General features: G+C 42.5%; 8 protein-coding genes across 8 annotated transcripts; 2 read left to right on the forward strand and 6 right to left on the reverse strand.

Moving 5' to 3' along the window:
- Window positions 1-83: 83 nt before the first annotated feature.
- RIM4 (Rim4p) lies at window positions 84-2,054 on the reverse strand (the record flags this gene model as incomplete). Its single annotated transcript, XM_003682138.1, has 1 exon — window positions 84-2,054. The coding sequence occupies one exon, from the start codon at window positions 2,052-2,054 to the stop codon at window positions 84-86; it is 1,971 nt and encodes a 656-aa protein (XP_003682186.1).
- A 685-nt stretch (window positions 2,055-2,739) lies between these two features.
- Window positions 2,740-5,475, reverse strand: HSP104 (chaperone ATPase HSP104; the record flags this gene model as incomplete). The annotated part of the gene is made up of 1 exon (XM_003682139.1): window positions 2,740-5,475. One exon carries the CDS (start codon window positions 5,473-5,475, stop codon window positions 2,740-2,742), a length of 2,736 nt encoding a protein of 911 aa, XP_003682187.1.
- A 289-nt stretch (window positions 5,476-5,764) lies between these two features.
- On the reverse strand, window positions 5,765-6,505 carry ISA1 (Fe-binding Fe/S cluster assembly protein ISA1; the record flags this gene model as incomplete). The annotated part of the gene is made up of 1 exon (XM_003682140.1): window positions 5,765-6,505. One exon carries the CDS (start codon window positions 6,503-6,505, stop codon window positions 5,765-5,767), a length of 741 nt encoding a protein of 246 aa, XP_003682188.1.
- Window positions 6,506-6,774: 269 nt separating this feature from the next.
- TPO1 (polyamine transporter TPO1) lies at window positions 6,775-8,523 on the reverse strand (the record flags this gene model as incomplete). Its single annotated transcript, XM_003682141.1, has 1 exon — window positions 6,775-8,523. One exon carries the CDS (start codon window positions 8,521-8,523, stop codon window positions 6,775-6,777), a length of 1,749 nt encoding a protein of 582 aa, XP_003682189.1.
- Window positions 8,524-8,871: 348 nt separating this feature from the next.
- On the reverse strand, window positions 8,872-11,031 carry FRA1 (aminopeptidase P; the record flags this gene model as incomplete). Its single annotated transcript, XM_003682142.1, has 1 exon — window positions 8,872-11,031. The coding sequence occupies one exon, from the start codon at window positions 11,029-11,031 to the stop codon at window positions 8,872-8,874; it is 2,160 nt and encodes a 719-aa protein (XP_003682190.1).
- Window positions 11,032-11,421: 390 nt separating this feature from the next.
- Window positions 11,422-14,439, forward strand: GPI13 (mannose-ethanolamine phosphotransferase GPI13; the record flags this gene model as incomplete). The annotated part of the gene is made up of 1 exon (XM_003682143.1): window positions 11,422-14,439. One exon carries the CDS (start codon window positions 11,422-11,424, stop codon window positions 14,437-14,439), a length of 3,018 nt encoding a protein of 1,005 aa, XP_003682191.1.
- A 74-nt stretch (window positions 14,440-14,513) lies between these two features.
- On the reverse strand, window positions 14,514-15,731 carry SNF6 (Snf6p; the record flags this gene model as incomplete). The annotated part of the gene is made up of 1 exon (XM_003682144.1): window positions 14,514-15,731. The coding sequence occupies one exon, from the start codon at window positions 15,729-15,731 to the stop codon at window positions 14,514-14,516; it is 1,218 nt and encodes a 405-aa protein (XP_003682192.1).
- Window positions 15,732-16,168: 437 nt separating this feature from the next.
- On the forward strand, window positions 16,169-18,526 carry TDEL0F01710 (uncharacterized protein; the record flags this gene model as incomplete). The annotated part of the gene is made up of 1 exon (XM_003682145.1): window positions 16,169-18,526. The coding sequence occupies one exon, from the start codon at window positions 16,169-16,171 to the stop codon at window positions 18,524-18,526; it is 2,358 nt and encodes a 785-aa protein (XP_003682193.1).
- Between the last annotated feature and the right edge of the window lie 9 nt (window positions 18,527-18,535).

Genomic DNA, 18,535 nt, shown 5'->3' on the forward strand with positions numbered 1-18,535 from the left:
CCTTTATAATTACGTATAATTAAATGAGTGAATTGATGGATATGTAACCTTGATTTATTAAAATTAAAAATGTGGAAATGGATTCAATAATCCAAATTGTATGGTTTATTACCACCAGAGAATTCGTTAGATTCATTTGGTACAAAGGGTGTTTGACCCATTGGTGAAGACCCATGTAATCTTGGATCGGCCTGACCCATGGGCATTGGTGGTGCCATCATTGTACCTTCCACATCAGTTGGTGGTGGTGGAGGCATGGGGTATACCATCATATATGGATGATTAACACCTGGCCCTGCAGATGGGTGGGTTGGACCCATGGGACTCATTCGATAATGCATTGGGTGATAATAATATGGCTGGAAATAATATGGTTTTGGAGGTTCATTAAAGTTATTACGCTTGGAGAATTTCTTCTTATTCTTCGAATTGTTATTTTTGGTATTTTCATTCGAATTGTTTTGCCCAAGACTGCCAGCAGATGAGTTGTTATAAGTCGTCGTAGAATTTGCCTTGCCAGCAGATGCAGAAACATCTGAAGTAGCGTCAGTACCCACATCACCAAGACTTCTTGCTGATGACCAACCACTTGGTAATGAACTACGCCTAAATGCATTCTTCATGTAGGGGTTATTGTATGGGTTTATTTCAAAATCAGAATGCGATGGCATCACTGGTGTAATATATGGCATCATTGGTTCGTGTTCATATGATCTCCTTCTATACATATTAATTGGAGGAGGTGCCAAATTCACTTGCGGTCCCGTAAAATTCCTGTGGGTACTATTTTTCCTACTATGTTTCCTATTATGATGACCACCAATCACTTTATATTGAACATGCATCGTCTTATTCAAGAAAATTGCATGATTCTCTCTTTCCAATGCAGCAGCTGCAGCTTCCTCCGTCTTAAATTGGATAAAGGCAAATAGATTGGTTGATTTATTGATCAAATTGATATCAACGATTTCACCATGATTGGAAAATCTATCAATCAACTTTTCTCTTGTTACAGATGAATCCAATTGACCAATAAAGATTGATCTCTTATCTATGGTATCAAATTTTTCAAAATTCTCATCCTCTGAATTTTCTTGTTCTCCATCAAACCCTTCATCTTCATCTTCATCAATTTTCTTTCTCAAAAGATTAAAACATCTTGGTACTTCGATATTTTGAACCCATTCAACATCCCATTCCGGATCACTTCTCAAATTGGCAAATGCTCTAATAGCATCATCTCTGTATGCAAATTGAACAAACCACGAATGGCCTGTTAGTACGGGATTGTTGTATTTCTTGTTAAAATGTGAATTCTCTCTGTTTGGTACAACTTGTTCTAATTCACCAAATTTTTCACATAAATCTGCAATCGTAGTGAATTGTAAAGGTGTCGCATGAGTAATAAATAGAGTACGATTCACACGAGCCGATTCACACCTTAATGTCCTACCATTCAGAACAGAACCTTGAGCCATCTTCAATGCACGTTTCGCATCCTTATCATTCTTGTACTGTACAAAGGCATAAGGTCTGTTAGCATGATCTCTCAAGACTTTAACTCTTGCTAATCCACCATACTGTCTAAAACTGTCTGTGACAGATATGCAATGTTCATCATCCGACAGAGAAGCAGCAAGGCTAGCAACAAAAACACATGAGGAAGGACGACCACGTAATTCCCTTGAGCCCTCCTCTATCACGTGCACCTGTACCTGTGCCTGTGCCTGTGCCTGTGCCTGTGCCTGTGCCTGTGCCTGTGCCTGTGCCTGTGCCTGTGCCTGTGCCTGTGCCTGTGCCTGTGCCTGCATCTGGCTCTTGCTCCTGCTCCCCCTCCCCTCGTCAATTTCATCCAATAGATTATCATCATCACCATCGCCATCTTCCGATTCCGCTGATGAAACTTCCTTTGGAAGAAACTGATCTATATCTTCACTTACCCCTGCGTTCGACTTGGCATGTTTTAAAATGCCAAGATCGATTGCCTCAGAGTTGGGACTAGCAGTGTGCAAAGATTCCTCACTAGCAGTAGCAGCCATCGAATTGATCATCATGTGCTGATAAAACAATTGAAACTATACAAAGAAAGTTCTAAATCATACAATCTCTTAATATATTCAGACCCGAAAGTAATAAAACTAACAATGGAAGGAGAATGTTTCAATGGGCGCCAGCCCTTCCCTTTTATACCTTTTTTTCCCCGTTCTCCTCACGCCTGTTATTATTATGATACGTTACAATACGTTACACAAAAACGAAAAGAGGATGAGCGGCAAAAGCTACTCAATCAGGCAAGCATTCCGAAACCCTCCGCTGATCTAATGGGCAATACTCGTGCCACATGTGCTTATACCCTCATTGTATGCAAGAAGGGGGGAATGTGCAGCGGGACGCGTCTGCATATATTGTTTGCGTGCGCGCTTACTGTGGATTCTCCGATAAGCGGGTGAGGTGCAACTCACCCGCACGGTTTTTCATTGAACTGCAGTGTGCAGTGTGCAGTGTACAGTACATTAGGCGCAGTACGCGCGTCGGACCTAACGATGACTGATTCGGCCATTAGCGTTTAATGCCAGTTGGGGCACAAGGAGCTAGATTTATTTCCTAATGAGGCAAGGCTGTTTGGCAAATGAAACAATCGCACAGATCTGATCTGGCATTTTACCTAGTAGATATACTTTTTTTTAGATAGTATCACGTAACTACGTATTTGCCGTAAATACTTTGCTCAACTACATGCTAATCCAACTCCACATCGTCGTCGATATCCATGTCTTCTTCTAAACCCGTACGGCTTGGCGCAGAAGCGGCGTTTCTGTTAGGTAACACCTCTAGACCCTCGCCGTCTTGCGCATCGTTTTGGGCGTAGTTATCGGATCCGCGTTCTGTGCCAGGTTTGTACACGACTCTAACAGTTTCCTTGTCTTGGATTTCTCCTCTGAGGATACGGATGGCGAGTTTGTTGAGGATCTCATTTTGGATCAAACGGTTTAGAGGCCGTGCACCCATGTCGTCGGAATAACCGTATTTGGCTAGGAAATCTTTAGCTTCGGGTGAGACGTCTAGTTTGTAGTGTTTATCATTTTCCTCGAAACGGTGTTCGATCTCTGCGAGTCTAATATCGACAATCTTGTGGATTGCCTTTCTTGATAGTTTGTTGAATACAACGATGCTGGAGATTCTGTTTAGAAACTCCGGTCTAAAGTGTTGTCTGACCACGCCCATCACTAGACCCTTTGTAGCTTCCTGAACTTTTGAGCCCGGCTGGTTCGCGATAAACTCCGCGCCGAGGTTTGACGTCATAATCACGATACAGTTGGAACAATCGACTGTCTTACCTTGACCAGAGGTGATTCTTCCGTCATCTAGCATTTGTAACATCACTGTTAGGACATCAGGGTGGGCCTTTTCCACTTCGTCGAACAATAGAACTGAGTAAGGTTTGTTCTTTAGTTGGTTTGTGAGGAACCCACCTTCTTCGTAGCCGACGTAACCTGCTGTAGTACCTAGTAGCTTGGAAACCGAGTGTTTTTCACTTAATTCCGAACAGTCGACTCTGATTATCATATCTTCATCGTTGAATAGAAATCCAGCTAATTTCTTTGCCAGTTCTGTTTTACCTGAACCGGATAAACCCAGGAACAAAAACGAGGCAGGTTGTCTTGGGTTTGAGAGACCGGACCGAGCTAATCTGACAGCGTTCGATACACCTTTGATAGCTTCTTGTTGTCCCACAACCTGGGAGGATAGATCGCGTTCCATATGAATTAATTTCTCGTTCTCTGATTCTGTCAGTTTCTTCACTGGGATACCGGTCAGACGGGCAGCAGTCTCGGCGACGGTATCGGAATCAACAACATTTTGGATCATCGAGGTGGCTCCTGCACGCTTTTCCTCCTCTGCAACCTGCTCTTCCAACTCTGCGATCCGTTTTTTGATATCTGGGATAGCAAAATATCTTAGATCTGCCGCAGTAGCGTTATCATATCTACGTTCGGCGTCTGTTGCTTTGTTTTCCAATTCGTCCAGTTTCTTCTTGGCTTGGGTCAATTCTTCGTGACCGTGCTTTTCTTCTTCGTAACGTTTCCTCAATGGCTTCAATTCTTCTTCCAACGAAGCTTCTTTTTGTCTTACTTGTTGAAGTCTTTCCTTGGTGGTACTATCAGAATCCTTGTCTCTTTCTAAAGCCTGGATCTCCACTTGGACCAAGTGTAACTCACGTTCCTTGGAATCTAACTCCTCGGGCTTCGAGTCTCTAGCGACAGCTACACCAGCACACGATATATCGACCAGATCGATAGCCGAGTCTGGCAATCTTCTGTAGGGCAAGTATCTCTTTGCCAATTGTGAAGCAGTAACCAAGGCACTGTCAAGGATTCTCACACCGTGATGAATTTCGTATTTTGGTTGCAAACCTCTCAAAATAGCAACTGTTTGTCTAAGAGTTGGTTCGGGCACTTCAATCTTTTGGAATCTTCTCTCGAAAGCACCGTCCTTCTCCACGATCGATCTGTACTCGTTGTTCGTAGTAGCACCGATAACTTTCAATTGACCTCTAGACAATGCAGGTTTTAAGATATTAGCAGCATCATCCTTACCGTTACCCATCAACATGTGAATTTCATCAATGAATAACACGATTAACGTCTTTGAGTCCTCGACTTCCTTCAATACACCTTTCAATCTCTCTTCAAAATCACCCTTGTACTTGGCACCGGCGGTTAAACTGGCTAAATCCAAACTAAATAGTTTGGAACCTTGTAAGATCGTAGGTACATCATCATCAATGATTCTTTGAGCCACACCTTCAATAATGGCGGTCTTACCAATACCTGGCTCACCGATTAAGCATGGATTAGACTTAATTCTTCTCGCTAGCACTCTGATTGTACTTCTGATCTCTTCTTCTCTACCGATAACTGGGTCTAGTTTACCTTGTCTGGCCTGTTCTGTCATATCGATAGCATATTTGGATAGATACTCTAGCGGAACATTGGTATCTGCACCACGAGAGTCAATCCTTTGGTTACCTCTCAACTCAAGAGCCTGCTGCTTAATAGCCTCGATATCCACCTGAGCCTCTTTGAACACTTTTTGGATCGAGGAATCAGTGAATAATGCAAATAACAGATGATCCTGTGCAATGAATGTATCCTTCTGTTGTTTTTCGATCTTTGCAGCCTCTTGTAATACTTGACCTAAACTATAGCTGGGAGTAATCTCAGTAGGAGCTGGTTGTTGTTGTGGCACCCGCACCAACGTTCTGTTAACTGTTCTCTTAAATGTTTCGTAGTCATAACGACCCTTGTCGATTAAATTTTGTAAATAGGCAACACTACCATCTGCTGGAGGTTCCACAAAGGCACCGAGTAAATGGATTGGTTGCAATTGGGCATGTTGATGATCCAATGCAAGCTTTCTAGCCAGCGTCAGAATATCCAATGCCTTTTCTGTAAATTGTGTTTCGTCGTTCATACTTGTTTGATTACTTATCTCAGATGATTACGACTCTGTATCAAGATGCAAGACTCGTTTATATACTTTCCCCCTAGGATGGTTACCAGGGGGTAATTAATCTGGAAGGTGTCAGTCTCATTGACCGTATTCGAGCATCATCTAGAGAATTCGAGCACAGCGTTATTTTCCATGCCGGTCACGTGCTCGAATCGAATAGTAAAATTGTAATAGAATAAATAATTAAATAGTTTTATGTGATAAATAATTAGTCAAATATATTGACCCCCGATGACTGATTCCCTGTTAGTTACACCATGAAGCTTTCACCACATCCGCACGTACCTTTTGAATTGGGATTCTTGAAAACGAATCTGGACGATAATCTATCATCTATCCAATCCATTTCACTCCCTACCACACTGAATAACGCCTTAGAGTCGATTATAATTCGTACACCGTCCTGCTCGACGACTTCGTCGAATTTGCCCGGTTGTGTAATGTATTGTAGGTCGTAAGTGAGACCAGAACAACCACGGTTCTTCACACCAATTCTTATCAGTTTTGGCTCTGGTTGATCCAGCAAACTCTTTAAATGCGATAGAGCTTTAGGGCTCAGTGTTATCAATGCCTTACGAGGTCTCAGTAGTCTCTTTCTCTTCTTCACTGGCTTAGTCTCACTTGCTTCATTCATCGCTTCTTGAGCTGCAGCCAACTTCTCTTTCTTCTCAATCTCCTCTTTCTTTTGATCTTCCAGTACCTTCTTCGATGGTAATGAATAACTTGACCATTTTGATGGTGTATAATCGGACAAAATGTTCATCTTACTTCCCTTATTCTTTTCCTGTCTTTTCGGAGTAAAATTCAAGTTCCATCTTGCTGGCGAAGGAGGAGCATTATTATCTCCTAATGATGTCTGTAGAAATCTTCTACTACGTGAACCAGTCGATGCCCCATTCCTTCCATCTGCCACCACTACTGTAGTGGCAAAGAATCTATGCGCCCGCGCAAAAACGGGTATCCTCTCGTTGCGAACCACCTGTGCAATCATCACTCCAGGGACCCTACAACTATCTGAGAGAACTTGGTAATGTAAGTGATAGTTCTAATCTTTGGGATGACTACTTATAAAGTTAGAAATAGAGCCCCGGGCAGTGAAAGCCGGGTCATAAGGGAGAGCGTCATTCGGGAAAGCCGATCTCGGGCCAATCACGAGACTAGATCTTATTAAGTAGTGGGTATTAAATTTTTATAAAGTCATTGATTAATGATGATTATTGAGAAGGACCCTGCCTAAGGCCAGTCATCTTTGGATGACTCTTAACCAGAGTATGCATATTTTGATTTTTCTCTTATTCTCTTACCGTATTTCAGTAGGATGATTGGCACTGGTACCAAGGCAGCTGCAAACAAACCTAGTAGTAATCCTGCCCAATTAGTACCCATATTATTGAACATGTAGCCCGCGAAGAGTGGGAAACAGGCACCAAAAGCGGATCTTAGGAAAGTGTTGGCTGCCACAGCGGATGCAGCTAGCAGAAGGTAGGATTCGATGATATAATTTAAGCAGGGCAAAAAAATACCAATCAAACCAAACCCAATGAAAGCTCCCGCTACTGTTGGGACCATCCAATGTACTTTATCTGGGTAATTACCGGTCCAACAAAACCATAGGATCCCGATAGGGAAGACCACACCTGCGTAAACCATTGGAATCAAACGTGCTTCTGGTACCAAACCACCTTTCTTTGCGACTCTTTTCAGATAATCGACTTCGAAATACCAGATAAAGGCTCCACAGAAGAACATACCAATGATCAGGGCGATATAGGGCAATTCACCGTTGGTTTGGAACCCATAGCCTCCAACAAAAACAATTGGGTAGGCCTCAAGCAACAAATATAGAATACCGTAGACGAAGGAGTTGTAAATGGTGACGAAAAGAAGCACTGGTTCTGTACAAAGCATGACGATAGGTCTTGCAATTGTCTTTTGTGCGATTTCTTTGATTGAGAGTTCGACGGTTTCATGAGCCGCATGAATCCCCCAATTGTTGGTCAGCTTACGCATGGCTCTGGCTTTGTTCACTAGAATAGTTGGATGATGAGTCTCTTTGAAGAGCAACGCAATGGCGACAAACACACAACCAGAGAAAATACCCATAACGTATTCTAACCATCTCCAAGTGGTATGTTGAACGATGTAGGAACCGATCACAGGTGCTAGGATAGGACCTACAAAGACACCCAATGCAAACAGGCAAATGGATTTACCTCTTGTGTTTGTATCAAACATATCTGCGAATGCAGCAGGAACAACAGCCATTGGAGCTGCGCCGATCAAACCAGCAAAGAACCTACATATCATGATAGTTTGCAAATCCTTAGCGGTAGCAATGGCAAAATGAAACAGCGTGAAGCCAAAGGCAGAGATGACCAGCACTCCACGTCTACCATAAAGCTCTGAAAGAGGAGCATAAACGATAGGTGAAGCAGCAAAACCTAGAACAAACAGTGAAACACCAAGAATGGCTACCACTGGGATAACATGGTAAATCGCACAGATTTGCTCTACACCAGAGGCAAAGATCGATGATGCCATAGCGATCGAGATACAGTTCAATCCTAAAACAACGCAAAGTATAAGTTTCGTGCGTATAGGCCAATTAAATGGATGGATCGGGTCATTGGGACCATCGAATGTAACTTCGTAAAGACCACTGCTAGGAAGAGCAGGTGGGAAAGGTCTTTCCCCACCCATCTTGGGGCAGTTACTATAATCGACAGCTACCCTCTCAGCCTTCTGAAACGAACCAGTGAGAATACGTGAGAGTCTCCTGTTTGCAGCAACTCCAGACTCAGTAGCTGAGGTTATCGAAGCTGCTTCATTACCGCTCAATTTGCTGGGTCGGTTTCCCTCACCTTCAAAGTCTGCTGGTTCGCCCTCAGGCACAGTATCTGAGAGGTCGTTGGGGAAGCTTGTGCAAGACCGGTTGGTGGAACAGGATGAGTGACTGGAACAGTTGTCCAGTGGACGTTCATCTTTCTGTGAAGGAGATGAATCGGACATTATTAAAAAATACTCTTCCTCTTTTTCTATAAAGAACCTATCGGTATTACAGATTACAAGCCCAAATCAGTATTATCAAGTGGAAGAAAGAACGCTTGGCAAATTAATTATCCACAGGCACTCTCTTACACTTATATATGTATACATTCGATTGACACATCTGGTGCTTTACTAAGCGATCATCTCCTCGCAAATAATACTGAAAAAAGCCTGACGATTAAATGGAAATAAGCTCGAGCGCCGGATTTCTTAGAGATGCGTCCGTGGAACGCCCCGCGGAATGTTTTTATTGGTTTTTCCCAAATAAATTCCAGTATATAAAATATACTACTAATAGTAGTCCTTTGATTATAAAGAAGAAGTCTCGTTCTTTAGCCACTTGAAGCTTAGACTTTGTGGTTGTAAAAGAGGTGCGACTGATTGCCATACTCGTGAATGGTACTCGTTGATCTGTAATTTTTCTTCCTTAGTCAACATCTTAACATTTATCAGTTTCTTGCAGTACGGTACAAGAGTCAAGTTTTCAAACTTCAAGAATTTCCCATTTCCGCTTGCTGTTTGAGCGTGCTTCACTAGTAAATCATTCTCGAGCCTTAGACCGTATTCACCATCCTTGTAATAACCGGGCTCGTTGCTGATAATGTTGCCCGCTTGTAGTGGGAATTGGGCTAGACTTGGCCGTTGACCGATCCCAATAGGACCCTCATGAACGTTCAGGAAGGATCCGATCCCGTGGCCAGTTCCATGCTTGTAGTCGAGGCCACGTGACCACAGATACTGTCTAGCGATGGAATCGATATGTAGACCACTAGTACCCTCGGGGAACACTAGCCTCTCGACAGCCAGATTGCCCTTCAGGACCAGCGTGTAGTTGTCGATCTCTTCTTGCGTTGGCGTTGTCATGTGCACGGTTCTTGTAATATCGGTTGTACCTTCTTTGAATTGCGATCCAGAGTCGCACAGATAGATCTTAGAAGGATCAATCATCGAGGATCCATCCTCTGGTGGTGCATAGTGGATCACAGCGGCGTTGGCTCCGGTAGAAGAAATGGTCTCAAATGAATTGCCCATGAAATCTCTTTGAGTCTTTCTGATCTGCGTCAATTTGTCCGCGGCATGGTACTCATCAATTAATGCTTCATTTGATACTAATTGGTCCTCTAACCATGCGAAATATTGCGTTAAACATACACCGTCCTTCACTTGAGCCACACGCGCATTTCTGATCTCTGTAACGTTCTTGACCGATTTGAAAAGATCCAACGGAGAATGAACTGGTTGACATTGTTCTGATCCAATTTGACGGATCAATTGCCATGACGAGTTATCGGGGACCAAAAATTTGGCATCACGATTGCTAGAACGCTGTTGGAGATGTTCCCATATGGACTCGTAAGGTTTAACGTCAACGTTGTTCTCTTGCAAGTAAGTCTTAACATCGGATTGGAAAGGATTGTCTGTATACAAAGTTGTTCCTTCATCGTCTATTAGGAGGTAAGCGTAAAAAACTGGATTGTACTCAATGTCGGAACCACGCATATTTAAAAACCACGAAATTTCGTCCAGTGCCACAACCACTAATGCTGCTGCTCCTTTGTGTTTCTCGTGGATGTACTTCAGTACACGACTACGCTTCTCCTTGAAATCTTCACCGTGGAATGCTGAGTTTAACAACATTAAATTGTTTGATGATCTTTCAGGAACAGGCTCAAAAGTGCTCCAGATAACATCTATCAGATTTTGTTCCACGGGAACCAATTCTATTTGAACATTTGAGTTTGTTGAATCTTGTATTCTTTTCTTGAAAGCCTTAACCTGCTCTAGACTGATCAGTTTAGGGTCTACACCGATCTTAGCCACTTTGCCACCCAGTCCCTCCGACATTTCCTTTGCTTCATTGATGCACCATTGTTGCCAGGTAAGCGGACCTTCGCCTTGTTTCAACAGTGTCCAGTTGAAATCCAGTTCCTGAGCAGCTTGATTGAAATAACGACCATCAGTACTCAAAATAGATTTCCCATCGGGATCCTTTTCGTTGAAATTCAAAAGGTTGCGTGTGATACACGCGATCCCGGCAGAACCGGTGAATCCAGAAATGAAGGATCGTCTTTGATCAGCGAGGGAAACATACTCGGACTGATGTTCATCTTCGCTGGGAACAATGTAACAACACAATTCATGTTTAATCATCTGCAACCGCAATTGCAAAAGTCTCTCCGTGGTATTGATCTCCTTAGTAGACTGGCAAAGCATATCAGAAGAATATACTGACTCACTGCCACTGCCACTCAAGGAAGAGACCCGATAAGGATCTCTACCGCTCTTTCTTCTCCTAGTATTCTCTAGTTGCTTCAAAAATGCCGAAGACCTTCTCCCCTGTCTTGAAAGCAGACCAGGCGAGCAAGTACAATCCGCACATGGTCTAAAAGGTCTTGCATGACCACTAGCAGCATATAGACCGGGGTCACGTCCACTTAACGACATCATCGATGGTCTGGCAGTCGACATAGTATGATTTGGTTATATTTCGCCACTTCGACTTAGAAAGCTTTGGTTTTAAACTCTTTTATAAATAATCTTCTGGTAAGCAAACTCTCCTTTGAGCAATAGAACAACTTTATGAGCTAACTCTACGAGCTGACTATTACGATATAGTAAAGTGAGTTTCTAGGTTGAGAAACATCCCATTGTCGTCGTACAAAGAAGGAGGGTGCAAATTTCACCAATCCTCGGGTTGTCCGGTTTAACTCCGGTTGACTCGGACAGCGAAAAATCTTGGCATAGTCATCGAGTAACAACAATACTATTTCATCAGTTGCGATCTACAATGATTGACTCAATTGTAAAAGTCATCTGTTGAGCCGTCAATTGGTCGAATTTAGGAGCATAGACAGGGTGATGGATGAACGCTCAATTAAACGGACATTGTTGAGCACTTCTGCCGATGAAAAGAGGTTATATAGGACGCGAATCCAGAAATTTAGGAAATCACATACCTTGTACGTGATATTACTCGCATCTTTGGCTCTTTTACAATTTATTGCCATTGCATTCTTCACAAGAGGATTCCTTTTGACTAGACAAGTACTCGATGATGTGGCAATTAAAACAGCAGAGTACGGTAAATTTGATAAAGCTGTTGTTCTTATTGTAGATGCTTTGAGATTCGATTTTGTGATACCAGTGGATCAGGATCACCAGGGGTATAGTGGTAATTTCCACAATAACATAGATGTTCTTTACGAAAGCATGTTTGCGGATCAAGGTTCTTCACTACTGTTGAAATTTATTGCAGATGCACCTACTGTTACTTTGCAAAGACTCAAGGGACTGACTACTGGATCATTACCGACTTTCATAGATGCGGGTTCCAATTTTGATGGTAGCGTCATTGAGGAGGATAACCTGATCAAACAGATGTATGAGCAAGGCAAACAAATTTATTTCGCCGGAGATGATACTTGGGAAAGTCTCTTTAGTCCCTTTCTTTCACCACGTAGCAAGTACTACGAGTCGTTTAACGTATGGGACCTCGATACAGTGGATAACGGTGTGATTTCTTACTTCAATGAGCATCTGTTGGAGACTGCGAACCGTGACTGGGATGTACTCATTGGACACATGTTAGGTGTCGATCACGTAGGGCATAAGTACGGTCCTAACCATTTCACCATGCGTGAGAAACAGTTGCAGGTTAATGACTTTCTCATCAAAATTAAAGAAACAATAGACGACGATACATTATTGGTAATCATGGGTGATCATGGTATGGATCATACGGGGAATCATGGTGGTGATTCTAAGGACGAATTGGAAAGTACACTGTTTCTCTACAGCAAGAGACCAAATATGTGGGGTTTGAATGATCCTTCTCAGTATAACACTACTGATTTAGGTGCATACTACAGAGAAGTAAATCAAATTGATTTGGTACCAACTTTGTCGATTCTAATGGGGTTGCCTATTCCTTTCAACAATCTTGGATGGCCGATTGAAGAGATCGCTACTTCGAGTGAGGAGAGGGATCTATACGCTCGCATTGCGTTAGAGCAACTAGAATTGTACAAGAAGACAAGCAATATGGTGACAAATCCCGAAAAGAGTACTATGTTGGAGAATGCTTGGATTGAGGCGATGGGCAACCCCTCGCTAGGCGCCGCCTACCAAAGACAGTTTTTGGAAGTTTGTAAAGATCTTTGGACCAGATTCGACTACTGGAGCATTGGTACTGGTATCACTCTCCTTACAATCTCACTGGTTCTTCTTCTAGCCATCACCAAATTGATACCGTCGATCGTAGTGGGGCAAATGGTGCCTGAATTCGTACCGTGGATTGTAACGATGTCATTGGTATCGAACGCCTGTTTACACGGGCTTTTCTACGTTTTCAAACAGCCCGCCTTCTTGGAGGATGCCCTCTGGTGCTCGTTGTTGGCAACAGCTATTGGTATCTGTGTCGGGTGTTGTATACCTGTGTTGGATCGTTACAACTTGAAATGGATCTTTATCAGGTTCCTTGAAGATTTGTCCGATTACTGGTCTCGAATTGGTGCATTATTACTAACACTTCACGCCATTTCATTTACGTCAAATTCCTTTACAATTTGGGAAGACAAGATTGTCAGCTTTTTGTTGATAACTTTGGGAATGCTGACGTTATACGAGTTTGTCTTTTTGCCAAAGAGACAGTCTACTACGGCTCTGTTGACAGCTACGATCAGTGAAAAGCAAGGTACCTCATCGGGAGTTTGTCAATCTACTGCCAACTCAGATTCTTTGCCTTTGACTAGATTTGCTCGATTACTCGGTCTCTATCATTCCATTGTACTGATAGTTTGTACCAGACTTGCATCCACAATCACTATCTGTCGAGAAGAACAAGGAGAGTACTGTGTGCCTACTTTCACTAACAAAAACAACTACTCAATTTGGTGCATGGGATTATGTCTGTTGGTTGTTGCATTGCTACCGTCGTGTATCAAGGGTTATTACAACTTATCTTTGTCCTACCAGGCAGCTGCGCCCATATGGATCGATATTTTTTTGAAAGGTGTGCTCTTCTCAAACTTCATTTATTGGACTCTCACTTCATTGGAGAATAACATCACTGGCTTGACGTGGAACGTTACGATATTCAAGTTCACCATTGCCAGAATAATTGCCGGTTTTTCCTTGATTGCATCAAATATTGGTTGGATGATGGGACCGTTGTGTGTCAAATTGAACGTCGATAATACAGATGCCAAGTCTCATCAGGCAACCATATTAGGCTACGCAAATGCTTATGGTGCGCAATTTTTCCTTCTGGTGATCAATGCGATCATGAGCATTATGCTGTTTAACAAACCACTAGCGCAACTTTCCCTCTACTTGATGTGCAATCAACTACTGTCCATTTTGGAGATTATTGATCTTTTGAAATTGAGGGAAAACATTATCGGTCCTTTTGCATTAGCCCTATTAGCATATTCACAGTTCTTCAGCACAGGTCATCAGGCTACCATCCCCTCTGTTCAATGGGACGTTGGTTTTATTCTTTCTGAAACCGTTAAATTTCCTTTTACTCATTTGCCGATAGTTTTAAACACATTTGGTCCACATATTATAGTAGGCCTCTCCGTGGCTTTACTAACTCTATGGAAGCAACAACCGGACGTTTTGAAACCGCAGACTCTTCTTGGGAGGATTGTTTCCAATTGTGGATCTCTTCTGGTTTACAACACCGTTCTATGTTTGAGCTCTTTTGTGTGGGTTACACATTTCCGCAGACATTTGATGGTGTGGAAGATTTTCTGTCCCAGATACTTGTTTGCAAGTATGAGCTTAATAGCCGTTCAGCTGGTTGTTACTTTCGGTACGGTGGCGTTTGCTAGTGGAAGAATTATAAGGCAAATTAACGACATTTTTTGGAAATGATGTTGTTATGTAAACATAGATATACAACTAGTCAATTAGTTTAGATGAACCTATTTATTTTGGGCTATTCATATTTATAAGAAAGCCGTATCGAGATCCCCAAAATCATCTTCAAATCCATTATTGAAAGGTTCATTGTCGAAATCACCGAAGATTGTTTCCATTGCTTCCTGAGGTGGCTGTTGTTGTTGTTGTTGCTGCTGTTGCTGATGTTGTTGTTGTTGTTGTTGTTGTTGCTGTTGCTGTTGCTGCTGTTGCTGTTGCTGATGTTGTTGTTCTTGTTGTTGTTGTTGTAGTTCCGCTTGTTGCTTGGATTGCTGCTCCTGTTGCTGCTTTTCCAACAGATCGGGTTGCGCCGGCTGTTGCATTTCACCTTGTTGTCGCTGTAAGTGCTCTTGAGGACCTGAGTTGAATGACGCAACTTGTGTGGGAGCTGCGAATTGTAGATTATGGCTCGAGCCACGGCTCTGTAGGAAAGAATCTGGATTCTGCGGAGCTGGCTCCGGAAAGAGAGACTCTTCATCAACTCCTTGCATTGAAAGTTGTTCTCTTTGTCGCAACTGCTCCAGTTGTACCTGCTTCAGCCTCTCTTGTCGCCTAGCTGCCTCTTCCATTTCTGCATTCCTCTTCTCTTCCTCGATCTGGCGTGACCTTTCTCTCTCGGCTTCCTCCTGCTGCTTCTTCAACAATAGTGCCTTTTCTCTCTGTTCCTGCACCATAATGGCATGCTTTCCCCAATAATCCGGTGGTGCTTCTCGTGTATCACCACGTAAATTGCTGAATTTACCTTCGTAGAAAACCGCTTTACCATTCTGCGAACGCAGGCCAAAATGTTTCAAATATTTTTTCAGTAACGCATCGGAATCCACCTGTTCGGTCTCAGATTTGACTAACTTATCCTTCAAGAATCGTGAATCCTCATCATCCCCCCAAGTAAAAGTCTCCAAAGCCTCCTTGGCACAAGACAATTGTTCCTTTTGAACCTTCAATCTCTGTTTCATAGCTTCTAAAGTGAAAGATTCCTTGAACAGGCGTGGAGGACGAATCTTATCGTTGGTGACTGGTTGTGTTGTCAATATATCAATATATTCAGCCGATTTAACAAAGTTCATCAACAAATAAGACCTATACGAAACAGTGTCACTCTCATCGTGGATCATTGTAGTAGCCTGTTCAGGCTGCAACCTCGAATTTTCAAACCTTTGCTTAGCCCGCAGCTGTTGCTGCTGCTGTAACTGTTGTTGACGGCCAGACTTTGTATGCGGAGTACGTCTCTTCCTAATTACAGCCATTCCCAGATCACAAATGTAGTTCTAATGGACTCGACAGTAGTTTACCATCCGTCTGAACTACCTTCTATTCTGGTGAACTTTTCAACTACTGTGAAGTTTACTCAAGTCTGGATCACTCAAAACGGTCAAGTTTGAATCTTGATAGCTTCCAGTCAACATTCTCGTAGCAGTTCAACCAGTCTATTAGATGCCTAGTTACTTCAAAATGATCATCTAATCGATAGTTTCGACCATGGTGAGTAGAATCTGAAGTTTAAACGGCCAATTGATGGTGAAGCTCATCTCAAACGCCGGGTAATGTAAACAATTAAGATACCTATAAGGAAATGAACACAAAACAACGCGAAGGAGATCTCTCAAGAGCATTCAATTGGCGCTATAAGGCTTAATTGATCCACTTGGAGAGCTGCTTTTGATGAATAAGTTGTTTGGGAGTGATGAGTGCTCGGATTTTTAGTCGGTTTCAGACCTGTGTGTTCTGCGAGACCCCTAGTGTGTATCGGTCAGGACGTCTGTGGAGGATCGCTGAAGGTGAATTGAGTCGTTTGAACCTTGAGGAAGCGATATATTCTCTGCCACCTGATGCTAGCAATGTTGAGGTGATTGAGTTAGGGAATGGAGTGTTTGATGTCAAGGGAGTTACGGAGAGCGGCTATTCTGAGCCAATGACTTGTTTGACTAGCCAAATGAATTACCATGAGACAAGCATTGGGCAAGATTTAAAGCGAAGCTTTGATAGCTTGTCGAACGAATTTGATGTCGAGATTGTTGTCACGAAGGATGCAGTATATTCAAGGGACCAGAAGAGGTCAACGAAAGGGAGTTTGTCCGTTCATTTGTTAGGTCTATCGTCGCACGTTTCAGCAGCTGACGCCCACTTGGCGAGCCTTATTGAGCTGTATGAAGGCTCGAAATCCGGAGCGGTACCCAGGTTTGTAGAATGCTTTGATTTGGAAGCTTATTCACTATTACCGCAGGTTATTGGGGTTGATATGGCCAACCTAAGGCATGTGTCGTCTACTTATAAGACACAAGTACGTGTTCCGTCTCTAATACTGCCTTTCAAAGATCGCAAAGCTCAAATCCACTTGTCGGGCGAGATCCATTCCTTGGTCTTGTCTGCTAAGGATGCTCTAATGGAGATAATGGAAAGATCTCAATCCTCGATTTACTATTTCAAGCTTAGTAATGTCTCACCCGGTAAGTTGTTATTCATTAAAAATTACTACCCATCTGAAATGGCCCGTCTAATGATCAAATATCGGTCCTTTATCAGAGTCACGGACTCATGCATTGAATTTCAATCCCCATGCTTGACTTTACTTAACTCAGTCATCAAGGTTTTCACCATAAACGTTCTCCACCAGATAGTAGAGGTGCAGATAACTCTGCATAGTGATTTTGCCTTTACCGATGATATGGTTAGACTGATCATTTCTAATGAAAAGGGCGGCTCTTTGAATGCTATGAAGATAACCAATCACGAGGATCAACTCTTGCTCATTGGGAATCATTCTACCATGCATGACAATTTAGCCGCCAATAAGAAAAACAGTGATATTATCTATCACTTGGCGATGATCCTGAGGGCATTGCCACCCAATTCACTGAAACAGTTGAGAGCCGTGTTTGAACTTCATTCAGACTATGAAGAATTTATATCTGGTAAAAAGAACGGAAAAGTGACACGTATAATGGAGAGTGCTCCATGTTTAATCAAGCTGGAAAAACTCGAGGAAGATGATAACCTATTTTTGATCCTGATAGCCGATAGCTTAAGTGAGTTCTCTAACACGTTTGCGATGGTAATTAACGAACTACCCGCCGAAGAGTCATTCTTTGTACCCGAAGTTTACCATCGACCGGTAATAGGAGCTGGAGGGTCAATCATTCAGGCTACTATGAAGAGATACAATGTATTCGTTCGATTTTCCAACAGTTTCTTTCTGCCACAAAATGATCTCTCGCACGCTAGGTACGATAATGTGATCATAAGATGTCCTTTCAAGAACGTCTCTACCATTTCAGAGGCTAAAAGAGAACTGAATTTACTTGCGAGAGAGTATGGTGATTTACAACCAAGAACTTTTATTAAGTTCTCACCTGGTCAGTACAGATTCATGCTATCAACTTCATGTCATAAAGGAGCTCAGATAATTGGTGAGATCGAAAAGACTTACAATGTGTACGTAATATTTCCGTTTGAAGAGCCTCCAGAGAAGTATCTACTTGAGATCAGAGGCAATGCCGATAATTCAATGCAAGCTGCGAAGGAACTGGTCAAGACATGTTTTGGCATTGAAAGGGAACTAAAAGTAAATAAGCCCATCAGTTTGACAAGTGACATTTACAACAGTATCATAACTCCTTTTAAACAAAATATGAAAATAGAGGCCACGTTCTCGGAAAATACCGTGAGGTTAACATATGAACAAGGAAACTCTTCAGTAACAAGCGCTATGGACCTTTTGACCAACTTCTTAAAGGAGCGAAATTTGCGAATACTATCAAAAGATGTGATAGTTGATTTTATCATTTCCAACAATCATGATACCTATGATCCAAGTTTCAATTCAGATGGATCGACAAGTGGCATGAACTCAAATTTCGAAGTCGGAGAATACTACCAGCCGATGCTGTCAAATGGTGCTATTGGAGGTAAAATCATGCTTCCTCAAGTTCAAGCCCGAAGATCCGCCAATGTGCAAAACAGTTTGAACGCCAGGAACACAGACTATAATTTGGCTAAACATCCATATCCAGTTTACAACCAGCAACAATTTCCAAATGCTTAATTTGACCAC

This window comes from Torulaspora delbrueckii, chromosome 6, assembly GCF_000243375.1.
Source record: "Torulaspora delbrueckii CBS 1146 chromosome 6, complete genome".
NCBI classification, from domain to species: Eukaryota; Fungi; Ascomycota; class Saccharomycetes; order Saccharomycetales; family Saccharomycetaceae; genus Torulaspora; species Torulaspora delbrueckii.